Source organism: Dreissena polymorpha, chromosome 8 (genome assembly GCF_020536995.1).
Source record: "Dreissena polymorpha isolate Duluth1 chromosome 8, UMN_Dpol_1.0, whole genome shotgun sequence".
Classification (NCBI taxonomy): domain Eukaryota; kingdom Metazoa; phylum Mollusca; class Bivalvia; order Myida; family Dreissenidae; genus Dreissena; species Dreissena polymorpha.
In genome coordinates, this window is record NC_068362.1 from 60,482,910 (window position 1) to 60,510,444 (window position 27,535).

Consider the following 27,535-nt stretch of genomic DNA (forward strand, 5'->3'; position numbering starts at 1 on the left):
CCTTAATAACGTCTTGGAAGGAATTAATGCGACACCCCTTGACCCGTATCATACCTTTTTGCGGGGACAATAAAAATGCTTGACAAAAAATGTGTATATTTAATGTATCTATGTATAAATAATGCTGTTATAGAGCGGCTGCCACTTGCGCCCATAGTTGATGAGATAGAGAACCAGACGGCTATAGAGGGCGAGACGGTGAGGTTCACCTGCAAGATCATCCTCAGTGACTCCCAGCCCTTCCTGCAGTGGTTCCAGCACTACAAGATCAACGACTCGTATGTAAACGAGAATGGGACACCAAACGTCAAGTTGTTGCAGGTAGGAGATCAGTCCATGTGTTAATGTTATTATTTTAAATTTGATTAAATTGATATATTGGTATGTTTAACCATTTAAGCTGCTAGTAAGATTTAAAGAATATTTAAACATGAATATGATCTTTTATATTGTTTTTGAAATGTGTTTAAGATGGTCTTTCAGGAGGAAAAGAAGTTTTTTTATGTGAATTTTGAATATGCGATTAATTTGCTAATAAGAAACAGGTTGTTTGATACTAGTTTTCAAGATATTAGACCTTAAAGATGCTTATGGCTGCAGGAAATTATAATATCATGTTATTTTCTTGCCATTTTAATAAGAATTCTTGTTACTTTTCTTGCCCACTGGGAACGCAGGGTGAAACGGTATGGTATAATTACAACATCAGGAATGACTCGCCCTGCATCCAGTGTGTGTTTGAATGAAGCAAAACAATCTGTGACATGTTGCTATTAATAGAATCAGTGTTGACTTGTGTATCATGGTCATGTGACCATCATATGACCCCCTGCATGAGTTCTAACTGCAACACGCCTGTGTGTCTACAGCAAAAAGCATAATTGTTCACCATGTGAGTGGATTATCACATGATTTATGTTTTTAGTTTTTATAAATTTGTGTATGTTGTATTTTTGTTTCTTAAGCCTTATTATTTGCTCACTTCTATCCCTTTTGTCCTGTTTTGTATAGTCATTGTGCTTTCCATACATGTACTACTTTAACCAATTAAATATACTGTACAAGTTTAGTGAAGGTTGGACTTAAAAAAGAAAAACATGAATACTCAAAATAAGTAAAGAAAAATAGTTTACAAATATATCGCTCTTATATATATTTGTTAAGTATTTCATATCTAAAATGGTTAAGGACGTTTTATGTTTTTGGAAAGATTCATTTGTTCGACATGTCCCTTCTGTGCATGAGCTATAGATGTTGTGAAACAGAATGCATTGAATGCTTTAACATGGAGTGATATGTGCAAAATGAGTGTCATCGATTTACACAATCTTTGGTTGGAAAATGTGCCACCACCCTAGTCTAGTTCATTACACTAACATGATTTTCTATCGAGTAGTAACATCAAGTTTATCAGATCTTCTGAAGAAAAACAGTGCATGAAAATGATTATTAACAATTTAGTTGAATGATTTTGTCTTGACAGCAAGATTTTAAAAAGAAATATATCTGACAAGGTAGATGGAATGGAGGTGTGCTTAGTTTCCGTGTTATCGCTGAATAGTTGTCGGAAGTTTAAACATAGTAACACTATGAAACTAGCAACCTAAAAACATCAAATAATTATTATAGACATCACCCATTTAAAGTAATCACTAACAATTCAGAGTGCCCAGATTGAAGATTAAAATCAGAAGACTACAGTATAAAATGACTTGGGCTGTTAAATGGCACTAAAACAATAAGAATGGATATTTTGTGAAATTAGAATAATGTAGTTCATGAATTGAGAGTTATAAGCTTCAGTAGTGCATCAAAGTTGTGTGAAAAAAACAGATGTCTATTATATTGCTTGGAAAGAATACAATTGTGGAACCTTTATGAAACCTGCGGTGAATGTCCGACAGAAATTTTATGAACTGAAGCAGCTATAGTGCAGATGATTGACTGATTTGTTAGATGAATATTGCTGCATTTATGACATTGAGACTTGCATGGCATCTTCTTTCGTCTTAAAGCTGTTAATGTAAGGTTTTGATTCTGAGACTTTCATTCAATTGTATGGATGCTCTCTTAAGAAAAATCTTGTTCTTATCCATGTAATTGTGCAGACACCATATAGATGTATATACGCAAACTAGCATTGAAGAAGTAACACGAGTCTGTTAAACATAGATAAAATAACACATGTCTGTTGAACATTGATGAAATAACACTAGTCTGTTAAACAAACTCATTCAGCGTCACTCAATAATGTATTCACCTATTTCAACCCGTTACTGCTGTAAAGCTCAAAGTCATGTCCTGCAAATTCAAGTCTTGTAAACTTGCTGTGTCAGTCTCACTTAAAAACATTCTCAAACACTGCGCTAGTAAAGGTTTATTAAGCTCATGACCGTGATGTCCTGCTTTAATGCATGTTTCCCTGGTCCCTTGCAGCAATCAGGTTACATGAAGACGATAGATGACCCGCAGAACCTTGTGTTGCGTAACGTGACTCGTAAGGACGAGGGCTGGTACACGTGCCTCGTGACCAACACCATCGGCATGAACTACAAGAGTGCGTACCTCACTGTCATGACAGGTGAGTCAGTGAGGTCAGGGTAATTTGTCATATGTCATAGTGAATGGCATGCGAGATGGCAATAAAATGTCAGTGTTTTTTTTTCTCACCATTTGGGGAATGGGGCCGGGTCCCCATTGGATTGGGACAATTGTGGCCTTTTTCACTTAAATTGGAAAATTAGTGTTGTTGTTGTTTTGGTAATAAATGCTTCAAAATTGAGAATAAAAGTGTTTCCAGTATTATATTTTTATGCCCCCAGTAGGGTGGCATATAGCAGTTGAACTGTAAGTCCGTCTATCAGTCTGTGATTCTGTCCGAAAACTTTAACATTGGCGATAACTTTTAAAATATTGAAGATAGCAACTTGATATTTGGCATGCATGTGTATCTCATGGAGGTGCACATTTTGAGTGGTGAAAGGTCAAGGTCAATGTCATCCTTCAAGGTCAAAGGTCAAAAAAACAAATCCAAGGGAAGTCATAAGCTTTAAAGGGAGATAATTTCCTGTACCTGCCAAATGATAAAATTTTAAACTAAATCAAAGCAGCGCAGTAGGGGGCATTGTGTTTCTGACAAACACCTCTTTTGTTAAAGGTTGAACTGATGTAGCTCGATTGGAGATTTAAAAAAAAATTAAAATCTGTAAAACGCAGTGTATAACCCACATTTATGTATTACACTCATCTACTTTTTGAAGCAAAAAATCGTGAAAAAAGTTTTTGAAGCAAACAATTCAGGGGAAAAATTCTGTACCGTAGGGCCTTGGATTTAGCAATTTTCCTCTAAAAAGCTGCGGTGGGGCTTCAAAGCGCAGTAGGGGGCGTTGAGAAATATTGCAAAATCAACATGAAACCAGTCTACAGACCAACAAAAACACCGTATATCAATATTCATAGGACAGTAACAAACAGCTTGTGTCATGCAAAAAAGAGTTTAATTCCAAATGCAGGCAGCACAGCTCCAGACCAGCCTGTGAAGTCCTTGAGTCTGGTCAGGAGCTTCCCTGTCCCCTACTAAATAAAACTTTTCCCTGTGCTTTACAGCGGAGGAGGCAGAAGCCCTTCAAAACAAGAACATTACGGCAAGTCCCCATTCCTCTCATTCGTTGCATGGTGTCCACGACCAGATGCCCCCGAAGACCATCATCCTGATTTGTGTCTGTTGTGGGGCAGTGTTCCTGTTCATTTTTATCACCGCAATGGTCTGCAAGTGTCGACAGAAGCCGATGTACAAGTATGCGGACGTTAAACGGGTCATCGTCATGAGATCGGTACGTGTGCACTTGGGGATTGTAGTAGTAGACCGTTAGTACTCAAGCCTCTGCATGATAATATGGTGGCTATATTTGATCACATGATCTAGCGTTAGAAAATACCATAATAGCCAGGGTTGTTAGGGTTTCCCAGTGGTGTTCTTTAAATACTTCTTGGACAGAGGATTTCTTTGAAAATCTAGTGGGCTACCAGAAATGTTAGTGAAAATTGCTAATGGCCCTACTCATACTAAATGCTTCTTGCTACCGGTATTCAGATGGAATTTTTCATGGGATGAATTAGGGTACATTTCAATAGCCATAAAAAAGACTTGAGTATGATAATTTCTTTTGGTGACATGCACCAAATTGCTCATGAATCCCATGAACAGATATATATCATATTTACATTTATTTCTCAAGAATTCAATAACTTTATTGACCAGTGATTGCATTATTTACAAACATTATCACACCCTTTTTGTCAATGTATGTTGCTTCATAATCGCTGCCTTTCTTATGCATCTGGAAAGACATTAATATCATTATGGAGATTGATTTCATTAACAGAGATTTTTGTTGTTGGATATTTTACTAATGGTAACAATTTATATATTCCAATTGTTTGTTAACTTAATTTAAAACCTTCAACTTCAGTCAGCAATAATGTCAACATTTTTTAGTTTGGAACCTTGCATAAGCTGAATATATTTAAGAAAAAAAAAAGTTTGTCATGTGATTTGTAAGAAAGAACTAAAAGCAATCATATTGTTGCCTTAAGCATTAAAATTGTTGCCTCGGTTTAATTTAAAAATACAGGATATATGATGATACATAACATGTATCGTTCATTTCCAGAATGACCTGTACTACCCAGACCAGCCAGGAATGAGCGTTGAGCCAATCCAGTTCCCGGAGATCCGTATCGAGGGAACTGGTCGACGACGGCGCTTCTCATCGGCCATGACAATGGCCTCGGAATACGAGCTGCCCCTGGACAGCAAGTGGGAATTCCCGCGGGACCGGCTGACCCTTGGGAAGGAGCTCGGGTCTGGGGCGTTTGGTGTCGTCCGGGAGGGCCGGGCAATAGGGATTGGCAACAGACAAGGACCTAGTACCGTGGCTGTAAAAATGCTGAAACGTGAGTTTGTTACGTTTGTATGATATTTGATGATTTAATGTATTTAAACATTAATATTGATTCTTATGATAATATTGTTGGTTTTGGAGTAATATGAATACAATATATAAATACACATAAGAGACTAGATCTTAACCAATTAATAATTTGGTCACCTTTGTTTTATTAGTTCACCTTTTACAATAAATGTATTTCCCAATCTTCATGAAACTTGCATAGAACATGTTTCCCAGTTCAAACCTAGTTTGAAACTGGGTCATGTTGGGTCAAGATATGATTCACTAGGTTAAATAAAAGAAAAAGCTTATAAACACTCATTTATTGCCCAATCTTTCACTGATCTGGTGCGAACATTTTGTTCATGATATCTGTACAGAGTGTGTACCTGATTATTAATTATGGTAATGTGACCCTTGTTATGTACTCCTTTGGAACCCCTTGTTACATGCCCCTACTTACTTGCCTGTTGCTATGATACCGTTGCTATGCTACAGAGGATGCCACGGATCGTGAGATGACAGACCTCATGGTGGAGATGGAGATGATGAAGATCGTACGAGGACACAAGAACATCATCAGTCTGCTGGGCTGCTGCACACAGAATGGTCAGTCTTTGGTTAAATATTAGCCCTGTTCTGGGAAAACTGGTCTTAACCCTTTGCATGCTGGGAAAATTGTCTTCTGCTAAAATGTCGTCTGCTGAATGTCTAAAATTAGCATTTTCTTAGATTTTTCAAAGAATACTATCAGAATAGCAAACAGTTTGGATCCTGATGAGACGCCACGTTCTGTGGCATCTCATCTGGATCAAAACTGTTTGCACAGGCCTTCAAAATTCGGTTCCCGCACTGAAAGGGTTAATGCATGTTCATAAAGTGTCGTCCCTGATTAACCTGTGCAGACCGCACCTTTTGCTTTAATGGCAATTTTGTTAAAGAAAGTTTTTTCTTGATGAAAATCTAGTTTAGTTGGGAAGTGTCTTCCCAAATGATGCAGTACCTTTAAGTTCCATTTTTCAAGAGAAAAGCTCATATTTTATTTCACAAAATGTACAGTGGGAGTTGACTTGAAGTTGCCATTATTTCAATCATGACCCCCCTTCATATGTATAAGTTAGATTTTTAACAAAATTAATTTCTACTTACTTAGTAAACTTTTTGGGCTGCATGAATTCCTTTTGAAGTTTCAAAGATCTTCATTTATACTAGCTGAATTTGCATGGACGTTTCTTGTTTATGTTCAATCAAGAAAAAAAAATGTGCTTAGTACAAAAATCAATGAATATCATGTGAAAAACATGCCATTATATCGTGCTTAGAACGTTTTTGTCATTCTTCCATATTTCAGGTCCATTATACGTCATCACAGAGTTTGCTCCGAATGGGAACTTACGAGATTACCTGAGAACTAGGCGACCTGGCAGTGAGAACGAAAAACCGCTCATAATGGACTATGAAAAGCCCCTGATTCATGAAAAACCCTTATCAGAAAAAGACTTAATTTCATATGCTTACCAGATTGCTCGTGGAATGGAATACTTGGCATCACGCATGGTAAGGCAATGGGTTGAATTGTTGGCATTGTAATTTTGTTTGTACACCCCTGAACTGAGTGGTTGTATTGGAGTCACTCCAGTGCCCCTACACCCCTGAACTGAGTGATTGTATTGGAGTCACTCCAGTGCCCCACACTTATTATACCCCCACAAACAAAGTTTAGGGGGTATATAGGAGTGAGCTTGTCTGTCCTTCGGTCCGTATTAAGTGTTAAGTAGTTTTCATCCGATCTTCACCAAACCTTGTCAGATGTTGTATTTAGATGATGTCTAGGTCAAGTTCGAATATGGGTCATGACTGGTTAAAAACTAGGTCACGGGGTCACTTAGTGAGTTTTAAACATTGAGCATGTTGTCCGCTCTCTAATTTAAGTAGTTTTCATCCGATCTTCACCGATCTTGAAGACAACATGCAAAATATTCTGTGTCAATGCGGCATGTGGGGGTATTCGTCATGTCTGTGACAAAGCTCTAGTTTGCCAATTGAAGATGGCTGTCGAAGCGAAGCTGGAGTATTGAGCCGCGTTCTGGGAAAACTGGGCTTAATGCACATGCCTTATTTGTTGTCCCAGATTAGCCTGTGCAGTGCGCACATGCTAATCAGCGACCACACTTTACGCTTTTATGGGATGTTTACTTGAAAAGAAGTCTCTTCAAAGTTAAAAATCCAATCTAGGCGGGAAATGCCCTACCTGATAAGACTGTGTGGAACAAACAGGGGAATCTGGGTTGACATTTTAGTCACATGCATTTATCCCAGTTTGCCATGAACATGATTTATTTTAAGTCTTGTTTACGGCAAATCTCTAGTTTGTGTCTATGTTATAACGGTGAAATATTTGAATATGACTCGTGTGTGTTTGGTAAAATAATAAATTCCAAGTAGAAAAAGTTATAAAATAATATTTCCTCTGAACTCAGTCAGCGTATGTTTGCAGCATAATGTTAAACAGCATAATTTGTATTTTGATTTATACCTCTGTATGAATAGCTATATACACAACTGTGTCTCCGTATTTCAGTGCATACATCGGGATCTAGCAGCCAGAAATATTTTGGTGGCCGAGGACTTTGTCTTGAAAATTGCAGATTTTGGTCTTACACGAAACCTATCTGAGGTGGATTACTACAGAAAATGTGGAGATGTAAGTAACCGTAGTTTCTGATTATTTATGGGATACAACTGTCCATATGCTCATTTTTATGCCCCTGGATCAAATGATCGGGGGTATATTGTTTTTGGCCTGTCTGTCTGTCATTCTGTCTGTCATCAAAACTTTAACCTAAAACTTTAACCTTGTTTAAAGTTTTGCAATAACTTTTGCAATATTGAAGATAGCAACTTGATACTTGGCATGCATGTGTATCTTATGGAGCTGCACAATTTGAGTGGTAAAAGGTAAAGGTCATCCTTCAAGGTCAAAGGTTAAATATATGGCTTCAATGTGGCGCAATAGGGGGCATTGTGTTTCTGACAAACGCATCTCTTGATTGTTCTAAACCAAAGTAGTTTTTTCACATTTAATAAAATAGTTATAATTTGCCATCATATTTAACCCATTCATGTCTAGCGTCCTGAAAAAAGGACATTGCAAACAGCGTAGACCCAGATGAGACGCTGCATAATGCGGCGTCTCATCTGGGTCTGTTTGCTTGAATGAATTTCTTTAAGAAATATTCTAAATATAGAAATAAATATACTTGAAACCCCTAATTTTGGAAATAAATTGATCCAATTTTGAAGGATGGGAGAGTCCACTGGGCTTAAATGGGTTAATAATGCATTAGCTTTTTCTTCAAATGTTCCCTGTTTCTGTTTATAATTAATGTTGTCATGCAGGATAATTATACATGTATGTTATTAATAATCTGTATAGATAATACTTTTTAATGAATGTTGATCACATACAATTATCCAAAACAGTAGTTGATATGTGATAATAATGATAGGACTGACATGATAATGAACTCTGCAAATCTTTCTTATAAACCTTACACGGTGTATTTTCAAGTTTTTTTAAATGTGCATGTATTTAAAAAAAAAAGTAAGACATTTTGTTACAAGTGTTACAAATCTGGGTCAATTTTTACGCATGTGCATTGAGCATGGTTTTCCAGAACTTGGCTAAAATATACATGATAAAACTGACAAAATGATATGGTGATCTTACAGGGACGTTTACCAGTGAAATGGATGGCCCCAGAAGCATTGTTTGACCGCAAATACACAACAAAAAGTGATGTGTGGGCGTATGGAGTGTTACTATGGGAGATTTTCACGTTGGGTGGCAACCCTTACCCCTCGGTGCCAGTGGAAGACCTGTTTGACTTGTTACGTAACGGCCATCGGATGGACAAACCTCCCTACGCTTCTACTGAGGTAGCTAGCTTGATACATTTGTATGCCTCTATCCAAATCATTCTGGAATAAATAATTTACAACTTATGTAAATTGTAACATTTTATTTCTTTATTTAAAATCTGTATCTATTATTGATTGATATGTTTATGCATTAAAAATATTTGAGGCAGGATTTATGTGTTTTTTTCAGTGTTGTACAATTAATATTAGTTGTGTCAATGTTCCGAAGAGTTGTGTTACCAAAACAAGTCGAATGTAGACCTACTGGTCATGTACGTAATTCCGGCCACTTTTGGGACTATTTAAGAAAAATCTTTAGTGTTAGGCAACTGGTTGAAACTAAACTTCACATATATAATCCTGGGTTCAAAACTAACCTAGCATGAAAATTTAAATAGAATTAGATCAGTGAATGTTACTTAATGAACAGAAAATGATGACATGTAAACTATCCATTTTCGTAGGTTAAATGTACCTAAAAAATCGGCCACTTTTCAGTTTGATCTGCAGATAAAATTACAAAGCATTATCTTTTGACAAATGTCCTCAAATTCAGAGTATTAATCAATGTTTATACTATTAAAATTTTTGACTTGAAATTTAAATAAATGCGAAATTATTATACCAGTTACTCCCCCTACCTATTTTAATAAATATAAACAATGGAAAACTGCTAATTCATTAAAAAAAATATTTCTTTTGAATGTGTTTAATAAATTTTTTCAAACATAGCTAAAAAAGTAAACACATTTTGTTTGAAAAGTTGACTTCAGTTTTGATGATTAGTAAACGCTTATATATAATATTAAAACATGTAATCTAGTAATATATCTTATAAAGGGAGGTAATTCATATATTAAAAAATATATTTAGGTTCTGATTTTTATGTTTTGAATATAATTTTTTGTACAATTAATTGGTAAAACTTTAATTTAAGTTTATTAGATAAAATAAAAATAATTTTATCAAATATATTTGTTTCTTATATGAATATAATTGTTGAAACAAATGATGACATCACTTTCCCCACGAGCCAAATATTTCCCGCTATATTTGTGACATTTTAACACAAACGTTTACAGTGATGTGGTTCTTACATTTGCAAAACATTGAGAGTAGGGATGGTTTTCATGTTGATTTTTATAAATAAAAACAAAATATGTGCGTTAAGATCATGAAAATGATTTTACATAGGTGGCCGATTTTTTACGTACAGGCCGGAATTACGTACATGACCAGTATCACCAAAATCAACTTAATTTACTTCTACTTATAAGCTGTTTCCTGAGAAAACCAGGCTTAATGCATGATCATAAAGTGTCCTCCCAAATTAGCCTGTGTACTCCACACAGTCTAATTAGGGACAACCCTTTAATCTAAAAATAGATTTTCATTAAGAAGAAACTTCCTTTAAACAATAAAAGCAATAAAAGCGGAAAGTGTTGTCCCTGATTAGCCTGGAAAGTGTTGTCCCTGATTAGCCTGGAAAGTGTTGTCCCTGATTAGCCTGTGGGTAATGTAAAGGCTAATCTGGGAGGACACGTTATACACATGCATTAGGCCCCATTTTCCCAGCTGTTTATATCAATATGTGGTATGTGTCCAGGTGTACCAGATCATGTTGAACTGCTGGCAGCAGAGCCCGGCACTGCGTCCAAGCTTCACGGAGCTTGTACAGGACATGGACCGTATCCTCACCAGCAAGGCGGGCAACGGAGAGGTAAACAAGATATGATTGCTCAGGAGAATTATAGGCTGTCCGGTTCACGTATTGGTTGGTACATGCACTTCTCACCTAGGTGACCGGGATTCAATCTCAGTTCCTGGAAGCATATAAGTTTGGTTTGTGGTCACCATTCCGGACAGGTGGGGTTTTCTCTATGTACTGTGGCTTATTTACACTACATAAGACCAGAACAACATTAAAAAATATATTTCATAAAAAAAAATGGCTGGAAATTGCGGCTATTATTCAAAATTCGTCCCATTTTCGTGAGTGTAGTTTATCAATTTGGTAGGATTCATGGAACACACTTATAGTTCACAGATAATGCAGCTTCAGGAGAAAGAAGGAACTTATAAACTTCTAAATACGTGAACTCAGGCAATTTCATTTTTGTCTGGCAAAGTTTGAAATATTGTCGGACTTTACGCGTGACATTTTTGTGAAGCTTGTGGAAAGTCTGAATTACTGATCACATTGAACTTAAGATAATTGAATGATAAATGTTAATGCTGCACAATACTGATTGTTCTGTTTCCATAAATGTTAATGCTGCGATTTTCGGGTGGCATGTTGCACAATACTGATTGTTCTGTTTCCATAAATGTTAATGCTGCGATTTTCGGGTGGCATGTTGCACAATACTGATTGTTCTGTTTCCAGGAGTATTTGGACCTGGGCTCCTCCTATCCAGACACCGTTAGGATGAGTTCGTCAGACAGCCAGTATTCCTCCATGTCTCACAGCACAGCTACCAGTGAGAGTGACGTCAGTAGTACCATCGTCTAGCAACCAGTACCTGTCTACGGTCACATGACCTCCCAGTAGTACCATTGTCTAGCAACCAGCACCTGTCTACTGTCACATGACCTCGCAGTAGTACCATTGTCTAGCAACCAGCACCTGTCTTGTTACATGACCTCCCAGTAATTACTAGTACCATCGTTTAGCAACAACCACATGTTTAGGGTCATGTGACCTCATACAGGACAGGGTTGATACAGTCAGCATCACTGACTTGTGTGACTAAAAATGGTCTCGGGGTAATTCCCACTGGTTTCTATATCTGTGGTCATGATTTTGTGTTTTCATAGTGCTGGTATTTTCTGGTGGCCGTTATTCTGTAGTGACCATATTAACGGATTGTCCACAGTCAGACTAACACTAAAAATACTTCACAGCCTGGTGTTGGAATAAAATGCCTGAACAGTGTGTTAATTACGCGTGCTATATGACACTTATTAAACTAAACATGTTGTTTTGTATTGCAAGTGAAAGACAAACATAGTTTCAGTGTTGTGTTCATAAACATTTGTAGACAGTGAATCATTTATCACAAACTTGATCCTTTTCTTCTTAGGGAGTTAACTGCATATGGCTTCAGTTAGCATTACCTGACAGTAACAGAGTGTGTCCTAAGTTTGCACAGAGTGCCTGACATCTAAGAGGTGTCCAGAATGGTTAACCTATTGACAGTGTGGTGCTAGGAGTTTGCAGCAGTAGTTTATTATGGCCGGGGATGGCAAATACAGACTGGTGACAGACGTCCTGGCATTCACGGATATTCTAATGTGTTCATTGTTTGATTTGATCGTAGCGTTTCGAGCATTTTTGGTTCAACGCTCTTGTGCCATTTACTGTACATGTAATATGCATCTTGTTTTTCCATTTGCATTTTGGATTTGCATTCACCTTTCTGGTGAGATAACGGCTGCTTATTTGTTGCAGCGTTATTCATTGTTAAAAAACAACAAAAATTGAGGATCTGAAGCAATGAAAAAGTGCTCTTATTTGTTTTTTTATCTTTTGCTTTGTACTTACCAAAGAGTAGTTCTGAACAAAGTTTTGTTTTTAGCTCAACTAAGCAAAATGTGCTCATGGTGAACTTTTGTGATCTCCTTTTGTCCTTTGTGCATCTTTGACATAATACCTTTGAGCCATAAACAGCGCCTCTACAGAATCTCAATGAAACCTGGTCACAACATTCGTCCCAATAAAATCCCGACCAGGTTTGAATGTGTGTCACATGAATATAACAATTAGTTCATATGATCAAATTTTAAAAAAGCATGTTAAACACTAGAGGCAATATTTTTTTGTCCTATCTTCATGAAACTTGCCCAAGACATTTGAAGACACGTGTATTTTACAAACATAACAAAAGCTTAGCGCAGTTTAACCATTAAAGCGCTGGAGCTGAATTTTAAAGGCCTTTGCAAACAGTTTGGATCCAGATGAGACGCCACAGAACGTGGCGTCTCATCAGGATCCAAACTGTTTGCTATTCTGATAGTATTCTTTGAAAAAAATCGAAGAAAATGCTAATTTTAGAAATTCTGCAGACGACATTTTAGCAGACGACAAATTTCCCAGCATGCAAAGGGTTAGTACGTATCTAAGTGGTAAAGGATTGATTCCTTGTGTTGTAAGGTGAGTGAGCGAGGGCCTTTTGCCCTCTTGTTTACTATTGCATTAATTTTTTTAAACATCTTTTTATCCAAGCACGGGTACATTCTTTCCTTACAATTATTCTGTTCATTTTAGTATCGGTTTTAAAAGAAAAACTTAACTAAAAGTACTACCACAACATGGTATTCAAATGTTCAGTTTGTAAAAGTACTGTGGCAGCTTTTTTGTGAACAATACTTGGATCATCGAGGAGTTGATACTGTGTAAACTATGGTCAGTGTCGTGCTGATACAAGACTGTGCTGCCTATTCGGGTATGGGGTGGGGTGGGTGGCTTTAGCTGATTTGTGATATGTGGGGTGTTCATTTCAGTGAAATTTTCACAGCACAAGTACTTTTAGCTTTATGTTTTAATTTTTTCACCGTGATGTTTTTAAATGATTTTAATTATCTTGTTCATGTTATATTGAGATTTTAAATAAATGTGTTCACAACATTTTATCTTGATGATGTTTAAAATATTTTGCATTTTACAATTCTGTGCAACATACCCAGAATAATTGTCTATTCACACCTAACCTTATGTGATGTTCCGTAGTTAACTTGCACCCATACACAACACTTTTCGATTTTTGTCATGCCGAAATCAAGGAAAAATGGTTATCTAATCAAGAAAATAGGCTAATTGACAACCATTTTAATGTAAGCGTTTTTTATTTTCATGAGCATAGGTTATATAGAGAAAAATAGGTTGGTGACGTGGATGGAGAATGGTTATCTGGCAAGTCGGAGGAATTTATCGGGTGATCCGAAGGCGAATTCGATAAGATCCTCCGACGAGCCAGATAACCATTCTCCATCCACGTCACCAACCTATTATTCTATTTATCCTGTCACATTTACAAGTTTCTAAAATATCTAGTTTTCGAGTATTTTGTGTTTATATATTTAATATGGTAAACATCACGCGGGAAAAAAAACATGGTGACTTCACGTCAGGCAAAGCGCTTAGGCTAGCTTCCATCATGTTAAGACACACAGAAATCGAGTTGCTTGCTATAAATTCAAGACACAAAGACGAAATTATGCTGTTTAAATAATAATGTTTAAACAAACAGTTCTTTACATGTATTTGGTATTTTATTAATAGAAAAAAGTATATTTTATTAATAGAAAATAGTAAATGCATGCGCAGATAGCAACTGACGGATATTCGAGGTCACGTGGTCATCTAGCCTAATATCTTTTGGGATATTAGGTTACCCGGTTATCGGGCTGATTTAAAGGCATGTGACAGGATAAATGGCACTTAGACTAATTCAATTTCGGCACGTTGTGGTATGGTTTGTTAAGTAAAAAAATAAAGAACAAAAGGACACATGCCAGTGTTTATTTTGGGCAACTTAATGCATTCTGTTACATACTCCATATGTTTTATTCATTCATTTTTACTTGACAACATGTATGTATGTGTTTGCAAAGTTTTACTTAATATTGTGGAAATCCAATATCATTGTAGCTATTCTTATACTGTATATTTTGAATCATTCTGGCTTGTTATTTAATGCTGCATTTGGCTGTTGATTGGAAGTAGTTTGGTTTAGAATGGATCAAAGTCTGCAGAATGTACAAGGAATACACATGGAGATCTTACGCTTACTGATAATGGCTTGAATTTAATTTTTGTAATCTACGGACAAGTTTGTGTTTGTTTTTTTTGGACGTTTCTCTTAAATAAGAGAGACAAATGTTTTCATTTGTTACTCTGTTGAAAAGTTTTAAAAAGTTTTAATTGTTAATTTTTATTGATTGTTGATTAGGAAAAGAAACCATTGTTGTATTTCTATTGTTAGCATTTTAGACCATGTGGGGTACATTTTTAGAGTTGTTACTTTACTTTTTAAAGTTTTTTTTATATGAGTTTACTTTAGAATCATCAGGAATGATTTTTTTTTGTGTCCTGAAGTTAAGCACAGGTCGCGCATTGTTTTGGGTAGTTTGTTTTAGTGTTAAGTCTATTTTTTAATTTCTATTGCAATTTTTATTTGAAGCCATTTTATTTTATTATTTGATTATTATTAAGACAATTAGATAAAAAGACAATATTAATTGACCATTTTATTAAGCTCATTTTTCTTTCAAACAAAGTTTAAATACTTTAGTGCCAATGACACATCATTTACTGTTACCATTTTTATTTTCTCAACAATATTACTGAATCTCTTACATTTGTTCAGTGTCTATACTGATTGCACTGGTTTGTCAAAATAACTAATTGTTACATTTAATTTGTGTATAATATTGTATTTAACATGGATCAAGTTGTTTGTTGGCATTTAAATCAATTTCTGTTCTCGTTTTTTATGCCCACACATTTCTAGTTTACTTGTGTGTTTTCAGCTAATCATGTCTGTCATTTGTATTTGTCATTGTATTTGATGTACCGGTATATTCTTAAGTGTGAAATTCCACCATCCTTTGATGCCTTCTCGTACATGTTCAATGTTTGTTTTAGGTCAGTAAAATCAAAACGTTTCTGTAATCTCACGTACATTATTATCATTCTCAAATCTTTTAACAGGTTCTTACCCTTTGAATACAAGTATTACATTAACTTAATGGCATAATGGTAGAGTAACAAACTGGTACATTTTGAAGGCCAATTGCTAAGTCAACTGTAGAGTAAAAAATGCTATTGTTAAATGGCTAGTACAAAAATTAGTTGATTGTAAATAGAGGAAACCTGTACATGGCTAGTTTCCATAGTTTTCTTTGTAGGTAAACTATACTTTCTTACAAATAGATTTCACCAGCCTGTGTTCATACGGTTGTATAAAAAAGTTTTTTTACACATAGTCTATAATGCATTTGAATTTTTTGTTATTATTTTCCTGATTTTACATTGTTTTCATTTTTTTTGTTACATTTTGTGTGATGTTTTCATGAATGCTAATCGGGGCATGTCGGTGTTCGACTGGTTCTACAAACTTACATGGGATCTCTGGACTTGTATTCTGTTATTTACATAACTACCGTATGTGTTCACCACTCATTCTCTTAAACTCTCTTATTATTCGCTCTCCGTTCAGTTTATAATGATTATTTTCTTCAAGTGTTCATCGACTGCAACTGCTTACCTCAGTTCAAATTTTTAGTTTAATTAGAAATGTCTTATCCCTGAAATGTTGTTCATGACAATTTACTGCTTTTCATTAAGCCGTTTGAACTACACGAATAAACAGTAAGTTAATAAACAGTGAGGAAGTAGTGATATTATAGTTTGTAACTGCGTAACATTCATATCAATAGTGTAAATTAATGAAATTATGGAAAATGTGCAGCTTATTAGTATGAATGTGCTGAACAGAAATTTTAAAAAAAGTTTGACTGCGATGTCATATACTGCAGTAATTTTTGAAGTTCATTTTATAAGTTTAATTTACTTAATCCATAATCCAATGCTGAATATTATATCAACAATAATAATACGACCAGTTATTATAATTCAAATTGAATTATATAAAACTTGTAAAACCTTTATTAAAGCAAATAACCACGGTGTATATCACAGATATATCATACTAATGTAAATGGCCTTGACTGACCTTAGGTTTCTGTTTAGCTTATCCAAGTATGTTGTCCTACTATTTATATATGATTCATTAACAAAAGAAGTTAATATTAACATATAATTTGAATGGATTTTTTTTATCCAATTAAATTTGTGTAAATATAAATAAAGTTCATGTTTTATATGACACATTGGCCGTTATCTATACCCGTAAAACGTGTACTGCGAACTTAAATCACAATCTACCATGTGTTCTTAACTTCTAGCTTTTTTGTTTTTGGTTTGTTTAATAAGCAGTTTAGTTTCATTTGCTTTAAAAACCTGCATTTATTTTTATTAAAAAAAAGCATAAAGTTGTCGTCAGTTTTCAATATTATTTTGTTTAAATTTTCACTTACCCGTTCTGAGAACATGACGGGTAACTGTCGTGTCCATACCATTTGTTGTTTCACACATCCTGTTCTGTTATGTAATTTGTAAATTTTGTGGAAAAAAATAAAATAGTTATTATTGATCAAATCCTATTTGTTCTTCATCTCCCCGCTATGTTTTCTGTTTTGCCATCTGTTTTACCCAGAGGTCAGGTTTCAATACTGCCTCCGTTCTCAGACTCAAACTTGGTTCAAACCTTCAAAATATTGACAGCAAAGGATTGACACGTTAAGAGTTCGATTTCCTTCTGTCTTATAACACTGTTACACATTATATTTGTAAACTTTCATCATGTAACCCTCGATCTTAGAAAAACGTGCTCAATGCATGGGCATACAATGTCGTTCCAGATAGCCTGTGCAGTATGCACCGGCTAATCACTCATCAGCGACTTAATACCATTTATAGGTAAAGTGCCGGGCAAATGCAGGAGTGACGAACCAGAAGAATAGAAGTCAGACAACAACTTGGAGGAGGTTGGGATCAAGACCATATCAACGGAGCACAAGAGGTATATATATTGGTTCGTTCTACAAACCACCTTCCTCCACTGACCCATACTATCTGGAACATCTCAACGCCTGGCTCACTAGAATCCCGAGAAACGTCCACATATGGATGGGCGGCGACTTCAACTTACCTGATATTGCCTGGGAAAACAAATGTCCTCTACCGAGAGCAAAACAACGATCGGTATAAAAAAGCTCATGGCAGTTGTGAAGGATGCATTCCTTTATAAAGGAGTCACCTACGCGGATAATTCAGTACACAAGTAATCTGCTTGACCTTTTTTTTACTAATAACAGTACCCTCATTATATTTAACGACTATAGAGGCAAGCTAACTAGGATTACATTAAGAACCTGATAGAAGTCGGTGGCCCTGACGAAGTCCAGCGATTCAAAACACAGGAGAGGTTATGAAACTTCATTAAGTCTATCGGAAATGACAACTCCGAGGTAGCCATCTTAAACCAACAGTGGCAGGCTCTACAGACCTACTAGACAATACTAACGTACTAAATCAACACAATCAGTCATCAGTGTTCACCTACGACATAGACAGCAACATAAATCCCTCAAAATCAGATGAGGAACCAGCCACAACCATGCCTCAAATCCATATTACTTCTTACTGAGTGATGAAGCTGTTGCAAAATGCAAAACGACCAGATATGTTACTAGCAAATGTCCCAAAAAGAACTGGCTTACGAGTGTGCCCCGTATCTTGGCAATATTTACCACACGCTCCTAGATGCATGATCTATCCACAGTGCCGGAAATATGTAAGAAGTGAGACATTTACAACGCGATAAACTTCCACCAAGTGTAACTCACGTGTATATGTTAAACAATGCTGGAGCGCATTATTGAAGGCGACGTCATAGGACACCTGGACAGGAACAACATCCTAACCGACTGTCAGCATAGATTCAGAAGGTCAAACACAAATCCTAAGCTTACTAGACAAACTTCTGATCTATCTTTTGCGGACTTCAACAAAGCCTTCGACAAATGTCCCCAATAGCGTCTGTTGACCAAGTTTCATCACTGTGGTATACGCGGTCAGACCTTGGATATTCCGAGTATTCCGAACAGACATAACACAAAGGGTTGCCGTTGATGGAGAGACGTCAGGTCTTGCCTCAGTAATTACTGGAGGGTCTCAGAGGATTGTACCGGGGCCGAGCCTTTACATGTTCTTTGTTAAAGACCTCCCTCTTAAAGTTTCCATCAAGACATTTGCCGATGACTGAGTTGTCTACAGACAAATATCATCTGCGTGTGAATGTGAATTGCTCCAGGAAGACTTCCGTCGTCTGATGGAATGGGGGAAGCTCTGTGGAAATGTCTTTCCATGTGGAAAAATGCAGCATCATTCGACTCTAGTGAAAACGAGTAAAGATTAACACAATAACACACACTTGTATATGAGGAAGAAAATCCAAGTACCTGGAAGTGGATTTGACAAAAGGAGATGTCATGGAATTCTCATCTCAAAACAATTATATGGAAAGGAAATAAGGCAACAAGGATGTCAAAAGTGCAGCATACTTTTCCTTGCTCGTCCGAACCTCGAATAAATGTACATTAATTATACTGCATAATTGTCTGGGGCCCATACAAGAAGGACCAGTGCCATGATCTGGAGACGGTCCAGAGAAGAGGAGACTGGTATGTGACGAACAGATATCACAACACCAGCAGTGTATGTGACGAACAGATATCACAACACCAGCAGTGTATTTGACGAACAGATACCACAACACCAGCAGTGTATGTGACGAACAGATATCACAACACCAGCAGTGTATGTGACGAACAGATATCACAACACCAGCAGTGTGTGTGACGAACAGATATCACAACACCAGCAGTGTGTGTGTGACGAACAGATATCACAACACCAGCAGTGTATGTGACGCACAGATATCACAACACCAGCAGTGTATGTGACGAACAGATATCACAACACCAGCAGTGTATGTGACCAACAGATATCACAACACCAGCAGTGTATGTGACGAACAGATATCACAACACCAGCAGTGTATGTAACAAACAGATATCACAACACCAGCAGTGTATGTGACGAACATATATCACAACACCAGCAGTGTATGTGACGAACAGATATCACAACACCAGCAGTGTATGTGACGAACAGATATCACAACACCAGCAGTGTATGTGACGAACAGATATCACAACACCAGCAGTGTATGTGACGAACAGATATCACAACACCAGCAGTGTATTTTGCGAACAGATATCACAACACCAGCAGTGTATGTGACGAACAGATATCACAACACCAGCAGTGTATGTGGCGAACAAAACGCAACACCAGCAGTGTATGTGACGAAAAGATATCACAACACCAGTAGTGTATGCGACAAACAGATATCACAACACCAGCATTGTATGTGACGAACAGATATCACAACACCAGCAGTGTATGTGACCAACAAATATCACAACACCAGAAAAGTATGTTACGAACAGATATCGTAACACCAGCATTGTATGTGACGAACAGTTATCACAACACCAGTAGTGTATGTGACAAACAGATATCATAACACCAGCTGTGTATGTGACGAACAGATATCATAACACCAGTAGTGTATGTGACAAACAGATATCATAACACCAGCTGTGTATGTGACGAACAGATATCACAACACCAGCAGTGTTAAAATACATGATTGACGAACTACACTTGACTGACTTGATATCCTTCAAGCGTGGAGTTGCAACAATAAGATTATGAATAAGTCGTAAGCGACAGTTACAAAGTAACCCATAACATCCCCGCATGGCTGTTCAAACCTCTTGGGGGCCACCGTAACCGGAGAGGCATGAGGACGAGGTATGAAACTTAGCTGGGAACTCTTCTTATCTCTGCATCTATCTATAATGCATCAAACTCTTCTTTCTTCACTATTTGTTCACTCTTTATTCTTATTCTCTCACCGCCCGTCGCGTAATAGACTCGCTTGACTGCAGCGATTTACGAAGTTAATTATAAATCCAAATTGTCACAACTGATATGGAAACACTATGATTTATGAGAACAAGCGGCCACACAGGTAACATCGCAAGTGAGCAGTTACCTTTCTGGATAACTATTTACTTATTTTTGCACAAATACATGTAGCTTGTATGTAAAATTGTACTGGCACCTTCGTCGACATTTGATTGCTGGCACACAATAGTAACATCTATTTTATAGATTACAGAAGTATTGAATGTCATGAGACACTCTCTTGATATGCATGTGCAATGCACTGGACCCTATACAGGCATGTCTATTACGAATATATTTTCCTTTTTACAAATCGCCTCGGCAAATTTTAGTCCCCGAAAAAAAAATCATGTGTTGAAACTGTATATGGAATTTTCAAGCCATATGTGACATTTTATCTTTCGATCGTTTGTTACCGTTAAATGACAGTTGACAATTGACTTCTTCTTGGCGAATTTTCCATTTTTCTCTGATCATTTTTTATTAACTAACAAAACAACGGCCTATTAATCAAAGAAGTTACCCTTTAAACTCTACGTCAATTTTATATGAAAAACAACAACAATAACACTATGAACCAAATTTATTAGATGTAAAATTATTTTAAGTTAATAACAACATTCTAAATCCGTCATTTTTTATATACATAACACTTAATTTCAAACATCGCATAGTTCGAGTACCATACATTCATTTGAAATGCATATAATAATGCAAATAGATGTGGAGGTTGATGCATTTGAGTCCCAAAGTGTTAACTGCATAAATAAAGAGCCAAAGGAAGTCAGCTACGTACATATAGGCGCAAAATTATTTCTAGTAGACATGAAAAACACACGTTAATCCAACACCCAGTGTATTCTTCTAAAGATATTGTTACTGTAAGATAAATTAGAATAAATTATATGGTTAGAATGTTTGTGCACTTGAATGTATTCGACTCGTCTCCTAAAGGCCTACACGTGCAAATCTTTCTTCAACCCGTACAAAAGACACTATCCTAAAATTTTCTACATTTATAAACGAAATTCCGACCACTTCTAGAACTTCTGCCAAGCGCGTGCCACGTGCTACACTTTCACGCAAACAAACTTTAGAAATAAATATAATATCTACGGTTGCCTTTGACATGATCAGCCTGTTTCACTTCCGCTCTTCATCATCAAATATTGATGTCGATATGACGTCATTGGAGTGGAATTTTATTTATTCCAGGCGTATATTATTGTTCCTGGGGAATATTTTTTCAGTTGTCTAAAAAAATGTTGAAGGGTACACTCCCGTAAACCTTACAGGCCACTTGAGCGGTTGTAGAAAGTCTTCATTGTTCATTTCAAACACTCGAGTGCCACTTGCGGCGTAATGTGCTTCCATTCATCATGAAAAATCAAACAGCCGGTCCGTCGCCCAAAACATTTTGCAAATTATGATTGCATATAACTGTATGTTCGAAACGTGTAATGTTTGTTTGTATTGCGCTTCTTTTATGTCAAGCAAAAAGTCAAACACGAGAAGCTTGGATCCTGGTCCCTAACACATTGCCGGGCGCTTGGTTGACTCGTGCAGCCATTGACACATATTGAACTCATTGAAATCTACACACATCTTTTTATATGTATAGATTTGTAATTTATTCTACTTTTATTTATAACGTATTTGTATTTCTTGTTTCCGTGTATGCACACGTAAAGGCCATGTTGACATTTACAGTATAATGCTAACACCTCTCCTAGAAAATGTAAAGCGTCAACATCCATGTAAATGAAAAAATGTCTATTCCTTAACAACCCGTTTACAGATTCAGCACTTTGTTTTCTTTGACTTAAATTTGTCGAGGCGCTTTGCAAATATGTTGCATGTCTGTGTATATATTCAAGTTTCGGGCATATGCAAATCAGGAGAGTAACTCATGATATTCAACATTTCTGTGATTTCTAGAGTTGATGATGCAACTGTATGCCAGCAAACGTCTCTCGGTGTAGGTACGCGTGCAATGCAATATTATACAAACATGTAAGACAAGGCCGGTAGTGAAAAATAATTAAATAGTTCGCATGAAAATTATAACTGCTCACATGCGCGCTAACCTATCGGAATGTGTTTTCATAAATCATATTTTTATTTTATTCAGATGTGAACATCAAAATCAATAATATTTGTTCAGTTTTGTATTCCGTAAAGGATAATTAAATTCCAAGCACGTCGTGAGTAGAGAAAATATAGTTCAATACATAAAGCAAAAATTGAACATAAAATGGTTAATAAGCTGTTGTCGTATGCAAAGCTTTTTGGACTAAAACCAAGTTTTGTGTGCACAGTTTTCGGGGTTTAAACCGACTGAAAGGCGCGCAGACCATCGCACATACATTAAATAACAAAACAAACAAATATACAAGCACTTAGCAATAATATAGGATTGTAATTAACATTTTAAAGCAAAAAAAGATAATATAAATGATGTTTAATTGCGATTTATTTACTCAAAAGTGAAATAGCCATCACATGAACACAACTATGGCCTCTTAAAATGCAATGACATTTTAAAGATTCCGAGATCGTCACACACGCCATGTTGCTTGCATTCCGAAGATCAACATCCCATTCTTCGCTACAGGGCTGATATTGAAATGTCCTTAACATTTCTGGACATTGTGTACATGCGAACACACTTGGATACATGGTGTGGAGACTGCACGGAAGGTATTGTGTTGTTGTCACCACAATCATTTACGAGTTATGTTATACAAGGCACCGGTACGATAATTTGACAAAGTAATCCTGTCAAGCAGAAGGTTATAATTTCATGTTGTTTACTAGTGGGTCATCGAGCTCACAATTTATTTATTTATTTTTCTGTTTACTCCGTTTTTGACTGGCTAATCTATACACTTAATGAAAGTGTGTTTTTATGACAATGTTGATATATCATGATATTTACATGACAATGTTGATATAACATGATATTTACATGACAAGTAGTGTTGCAGGTCGTGTCTTTTAACCCGTGTGCATCCCGTCACAAGCATGTTTGATACTATTTGGATGGGGTAATTGGGTAACATAGCAAACATTAATTATGTGATGGGATACGCATGCAATACATTTGTTGCGCGTGCGGTGCGAGTTTGTGTTCATGTACTGCTTTAACGAGTCACCAGTTGTCAACCACCTTATTACACACACCGCATTGTTATAAAATATTTAAAAAAACATTTGTTAATCGATAAGCCTGTTTGAAGAAAAATATAATTTGAGAAAGAAAATCACTAGTCTTCGCTTATTTCCGTTTGCACGTGCATCACGAGGATGACAAACTCGCGCGTGGTCCAGAAATTTCAGAGCGTCATGGATGAATGATTTGTATGCAACTGTGTGTTGTTCTCAAACAACAACATGCGTGATTTCGAGTTGATGTATAGAGCCGTTTTACATGATTTTGGGTGGCAAATTAGCTACATCTGATGTACAGCTGAAAAAGAAAGTCCAAATAACGTATAGAACGTATAGATTAGCAGTTTCTTAACTTTCCATATCTACTGTAAATATATTATCATCGTAAGACAAGCGGATGGCCAACGTGGTTACAATCAAATATCAGATGGTGTAAAAAAAAGTTGAAAATTGTTTGCTGCAAAGCTACGAGGCTGCTTCCACATTAAAAAATAATACAGTACATGTGTCTGGGCCGACGAAATATAACCAAACGTGCTATAATGGCATGCGTGTGGAGTTGTCTAAGAGAAATAAACCAATGTCTATTTACTGAGTTGTCTTTCTTAAATGGCGATTGCAAATGCAGTGCATGTGGGAAAACTTAGCATTTAAAAAGATAAAGTATAAAACGCATGCATTTCAATATTTTTTAATTAATATAACTCAGAATCATCAGTGAACATGCCTGATTTCCTTTTGCACAATAACAGCTATTTCCCATTTGTTTGAACACCTTCCATCCATTTCATGCTAAATAGAATAATATAGGACGTGTGTGTATTTCCTTTCAAAATACAATGTTCATTATAAGATTTTACATCAAAATGAAGAAGTGCTATCACTGGAAGTATCGAATGCCACCGAAGTATTGTTTTGACCCAAAACTGTGATAGTGATCTTCCAATCTCGTACATTTATATGAATTTTCATATTAGTTAATTTTATTTTAAAAGTTACGCTTTGCACAAGAAAATTAAACAATGAACAATAAAATATACATGGCAACAACTAACAAACCTTACGAAAGAATTATAGTTCTTGCATTCTGTAATCTGAAAATGTATGGATTTCATCTTAAATTCGTACTATCTTTAATTGTTATTGACGTATAGAGAGTACAATAAAATAAACAACGGGCAATAACTCTGACATTTTGAAGAAAGATGTATTGTACTTTGCTCTGTACCACATATCAAATCACGTTATAATTACATAAAGTATCATTTGAATCTATTGAACACTTTTCGAAAGTATGCTTTGCACGATAAAATTAAAATAGGTCTAGCTAGATATGTTTTGCACAAAAATCTAATAATCATAATTATAAGAATTCCTCTTACTTAAAGTCAGCAATAATTAAATGAAGGTTCATTTGAAGTTTAAAAAATTACAGTTATGTTACTATTCTTCCAATTTCGTTTATGAATGGTCAATATGGGGAGTTGGCGATTTAAACGGTGTTATAAAATATCACAGATTTTCTGAAACATATTTTGCATGTTAAAAGTACTTCGCATATGAATATGTAAGGTCGTTTGATCATTGTCTTTTTTATTAAGCTATTGGAAAAAAGTTCAGTCAAGGCATAAACAACAAAGAATAGCACCAGTTTCATGTTAGTATAGTGTTTGAACAGCAAAAGGTAACCATTGTAACAATATATTGTTAGTAACTGTTGATAACATGTGATATCAGACGAGTCTGATAATTATGACGTAGGAAAGGGCCAAGCACGACATCAAACGTCATCAACCAAATATTCTATTCATTATGACACTATTATTTTCTTTAAAAATGTTAAAAACAAGAACCTTAACAAGTAAAAGAAAACAAACCTCAGATGCTTAGCAATTTTTAGTACAGAATATATGCAAATAAGAGTGCTAGGTGACGTAAAAATGGATCGATGTGAATTCAACATAACACACACGAAATAGTTCTAGATCAATCATGAATAATAACAGTCATGTTAACACACATTTAATAAATGAGCAAAAATTCTAAGCGAGAATGTGTTACTTGTCGTGATATTGAACATGTTAAAAATAAAGTTACGTCATTTAATATATTGACACACGCAGACAGCAAAATGCAATCGACATGAACGGTTGGGTAAACAAAAACACAATATACATGTATATGCAAACATACGGATTATAAATCATCAAACCAGTGGAACTCTCAACAAACGAGTCTTTGATCGAAAACTTAGACCAAGAAATGAAGAAATTGTGCAATCGATATTGAAACACTTACGGTTACTCTTGAGAAAGTTGGGTTGAGCAACCAAGTTTGGAAAACTAACATTCAGGGGCTGCGTTTTACATTTTTAGAATGTGAGTTTGCATGAATTTCAGGGGAATTTGTGTAATGTGAGTTTGCGTTAATTTTAGGGGGAATTTTTGTAATGTGAGTTTGCATGAGTTTTAGGGGAATTTTTATAATGTGAGTTTGCATGAATTTTAGGGGAAAAACACGGAATTGATTGAAATAAAGTAATAATTTGTAAAATAATTACTTCATTGTTTTGCGATTAAGAAATCGATCAGTAGCATGCCGCATTTTTAAGCTATAACGTAGATTGTATTGCGTAAGTTGTTTGAAATAAATGGCGGCAACAAATATTGTACACACAATTATTTAGTACAATTTAAGAATAAAAGAAAAACTTATAAAATGTTATATTTTCAATAACAACAAATTCAATGATTGTTAAATCGTATTGTCGGTGTAACACTTCGAATTTAATTAAAACAATATCATTTTTAAAGTTCCAAATAAAACATGTAGTACTGTCAATAAAGAAGATAATTTGACATACAATATATGACCATTATACTTCACATTAAATATTTATTAGAATATTCATCCATAAGCATTCAAAGCATAATACACACATTCCGTGCAGTCAATACATTATACAAAAATAATAACAGTTCAGATTGTTTAATAATCTGAACAAAATATGTATTTAAACAGAAAATTATTTAAATGAACAGAACAGAACAGAACAGAACATATTTTATTCACGTAAACTTTACAGTTTTTTGTGTTATATATATATGCATACATATAATAATTAATACAACAAGATTATACAGTGAAGTATGGGTCATTATTTAACAAATCTATTTAACAGGATGAACTTATATACAACAATATTCATGCTTATTTGGTACAATGATTAATTTCATATGGTAATAAATATGTATTGTTGGAACGAAAATAGCTTATAATCAAATAACTAGCTGTTATTGTTATGTATTCTTTCAATAAATAGTCTTGAGTCTTGTATACAATGACCAGTGTTATAAATCCGTCATGCTACGTTGCGAATTTTAAAAGCTTCAGATATATATTTACTTAACATAAACAATTCTGATTTGTTGTTTGTATTAAACAGTTGTATCAACTTAAACATACTAGGTCTATTTCTATAATAATGTTTTAAATAAATTGGTCTTAAATGAGCATATGCTGTACATTTAAACATCAAATGAATTTCGTCATCGATCTCATTGGTAGAGCAGATTTGACAAATACGTAAATGTCTATATAATTTTTCGTATCTACCAGTGTGTATTCTCAAGTTATGGGAACATATACGTAATTTCGTAAATACAACTCTGAGATCTCTCGACACAATGAGATCTAGATAAGATTCAAATCCATGTGACATGTTAAGTGTTTTATACAAAGTTAAAACTCCACTTTCTGTAACATGTTCTTGCCATTGTTGCAAATATTCATCAATTAGCCTATGCCGAAATGTGCAAATAAACTGGTT

The 27,535-nt window shown here is 35.5% G+C and overlaps 1 protein-coding gene across 4 annotated transcripts in view; it reads left to right on the forward strand.

Annotated features, from left to right (window-relative positions):
- Positions 1-17,094, forward strand: part of LOC127842413 (fibroblast growth factor receptor 2-like) — a 67,145-nt gene extending 50,051 nt beyond the window's left edge. For all 4 annotated transcript variants that reach the window (XM_052371907.1, XM_052371905.1, XM_052371908.1 and 1 more), the window contains exons 9-18: positions 134-321; positions 2,437-2,581; positions 3,607-3,833; positions 4,674-4,956; positions 5,451-5,561; positions 6,304-6,509; positions 7,534-7,656; positions 8,685-8,891; positions 10,480-10,593; positions 11,260-17,094. In XM_052371907.1, coding sequence (XP_052227867.1) covers positions 134-321; positions 2,437-2,581; positions 3,607-3,833; positions 4,674-4,956; positions 5,451-5,561; positions 6,304-6,509; positions 7,534-7,656; positions 8,685-8,891; positions 10,480-10,593; positions 11,260-11,385 — 1,730 coding nt within the window. In that variant the 3' untranslated portion in view covers positions 11,386-17,094. The remainder of the gene's footprint in view (positions 1-133; positions 322-2,436; positions 2,582-3,606; positions 3,834-4,673; positions 4,957-5,450; positions 5,562-6,303; positions 6,510-7,533; positions 7,657-8,684; positions 8,892-10,479; positions 10,594-11,259) is intronic.
- Positions 17,095-27,535: the final 10,441 nt, after the last annotated feature.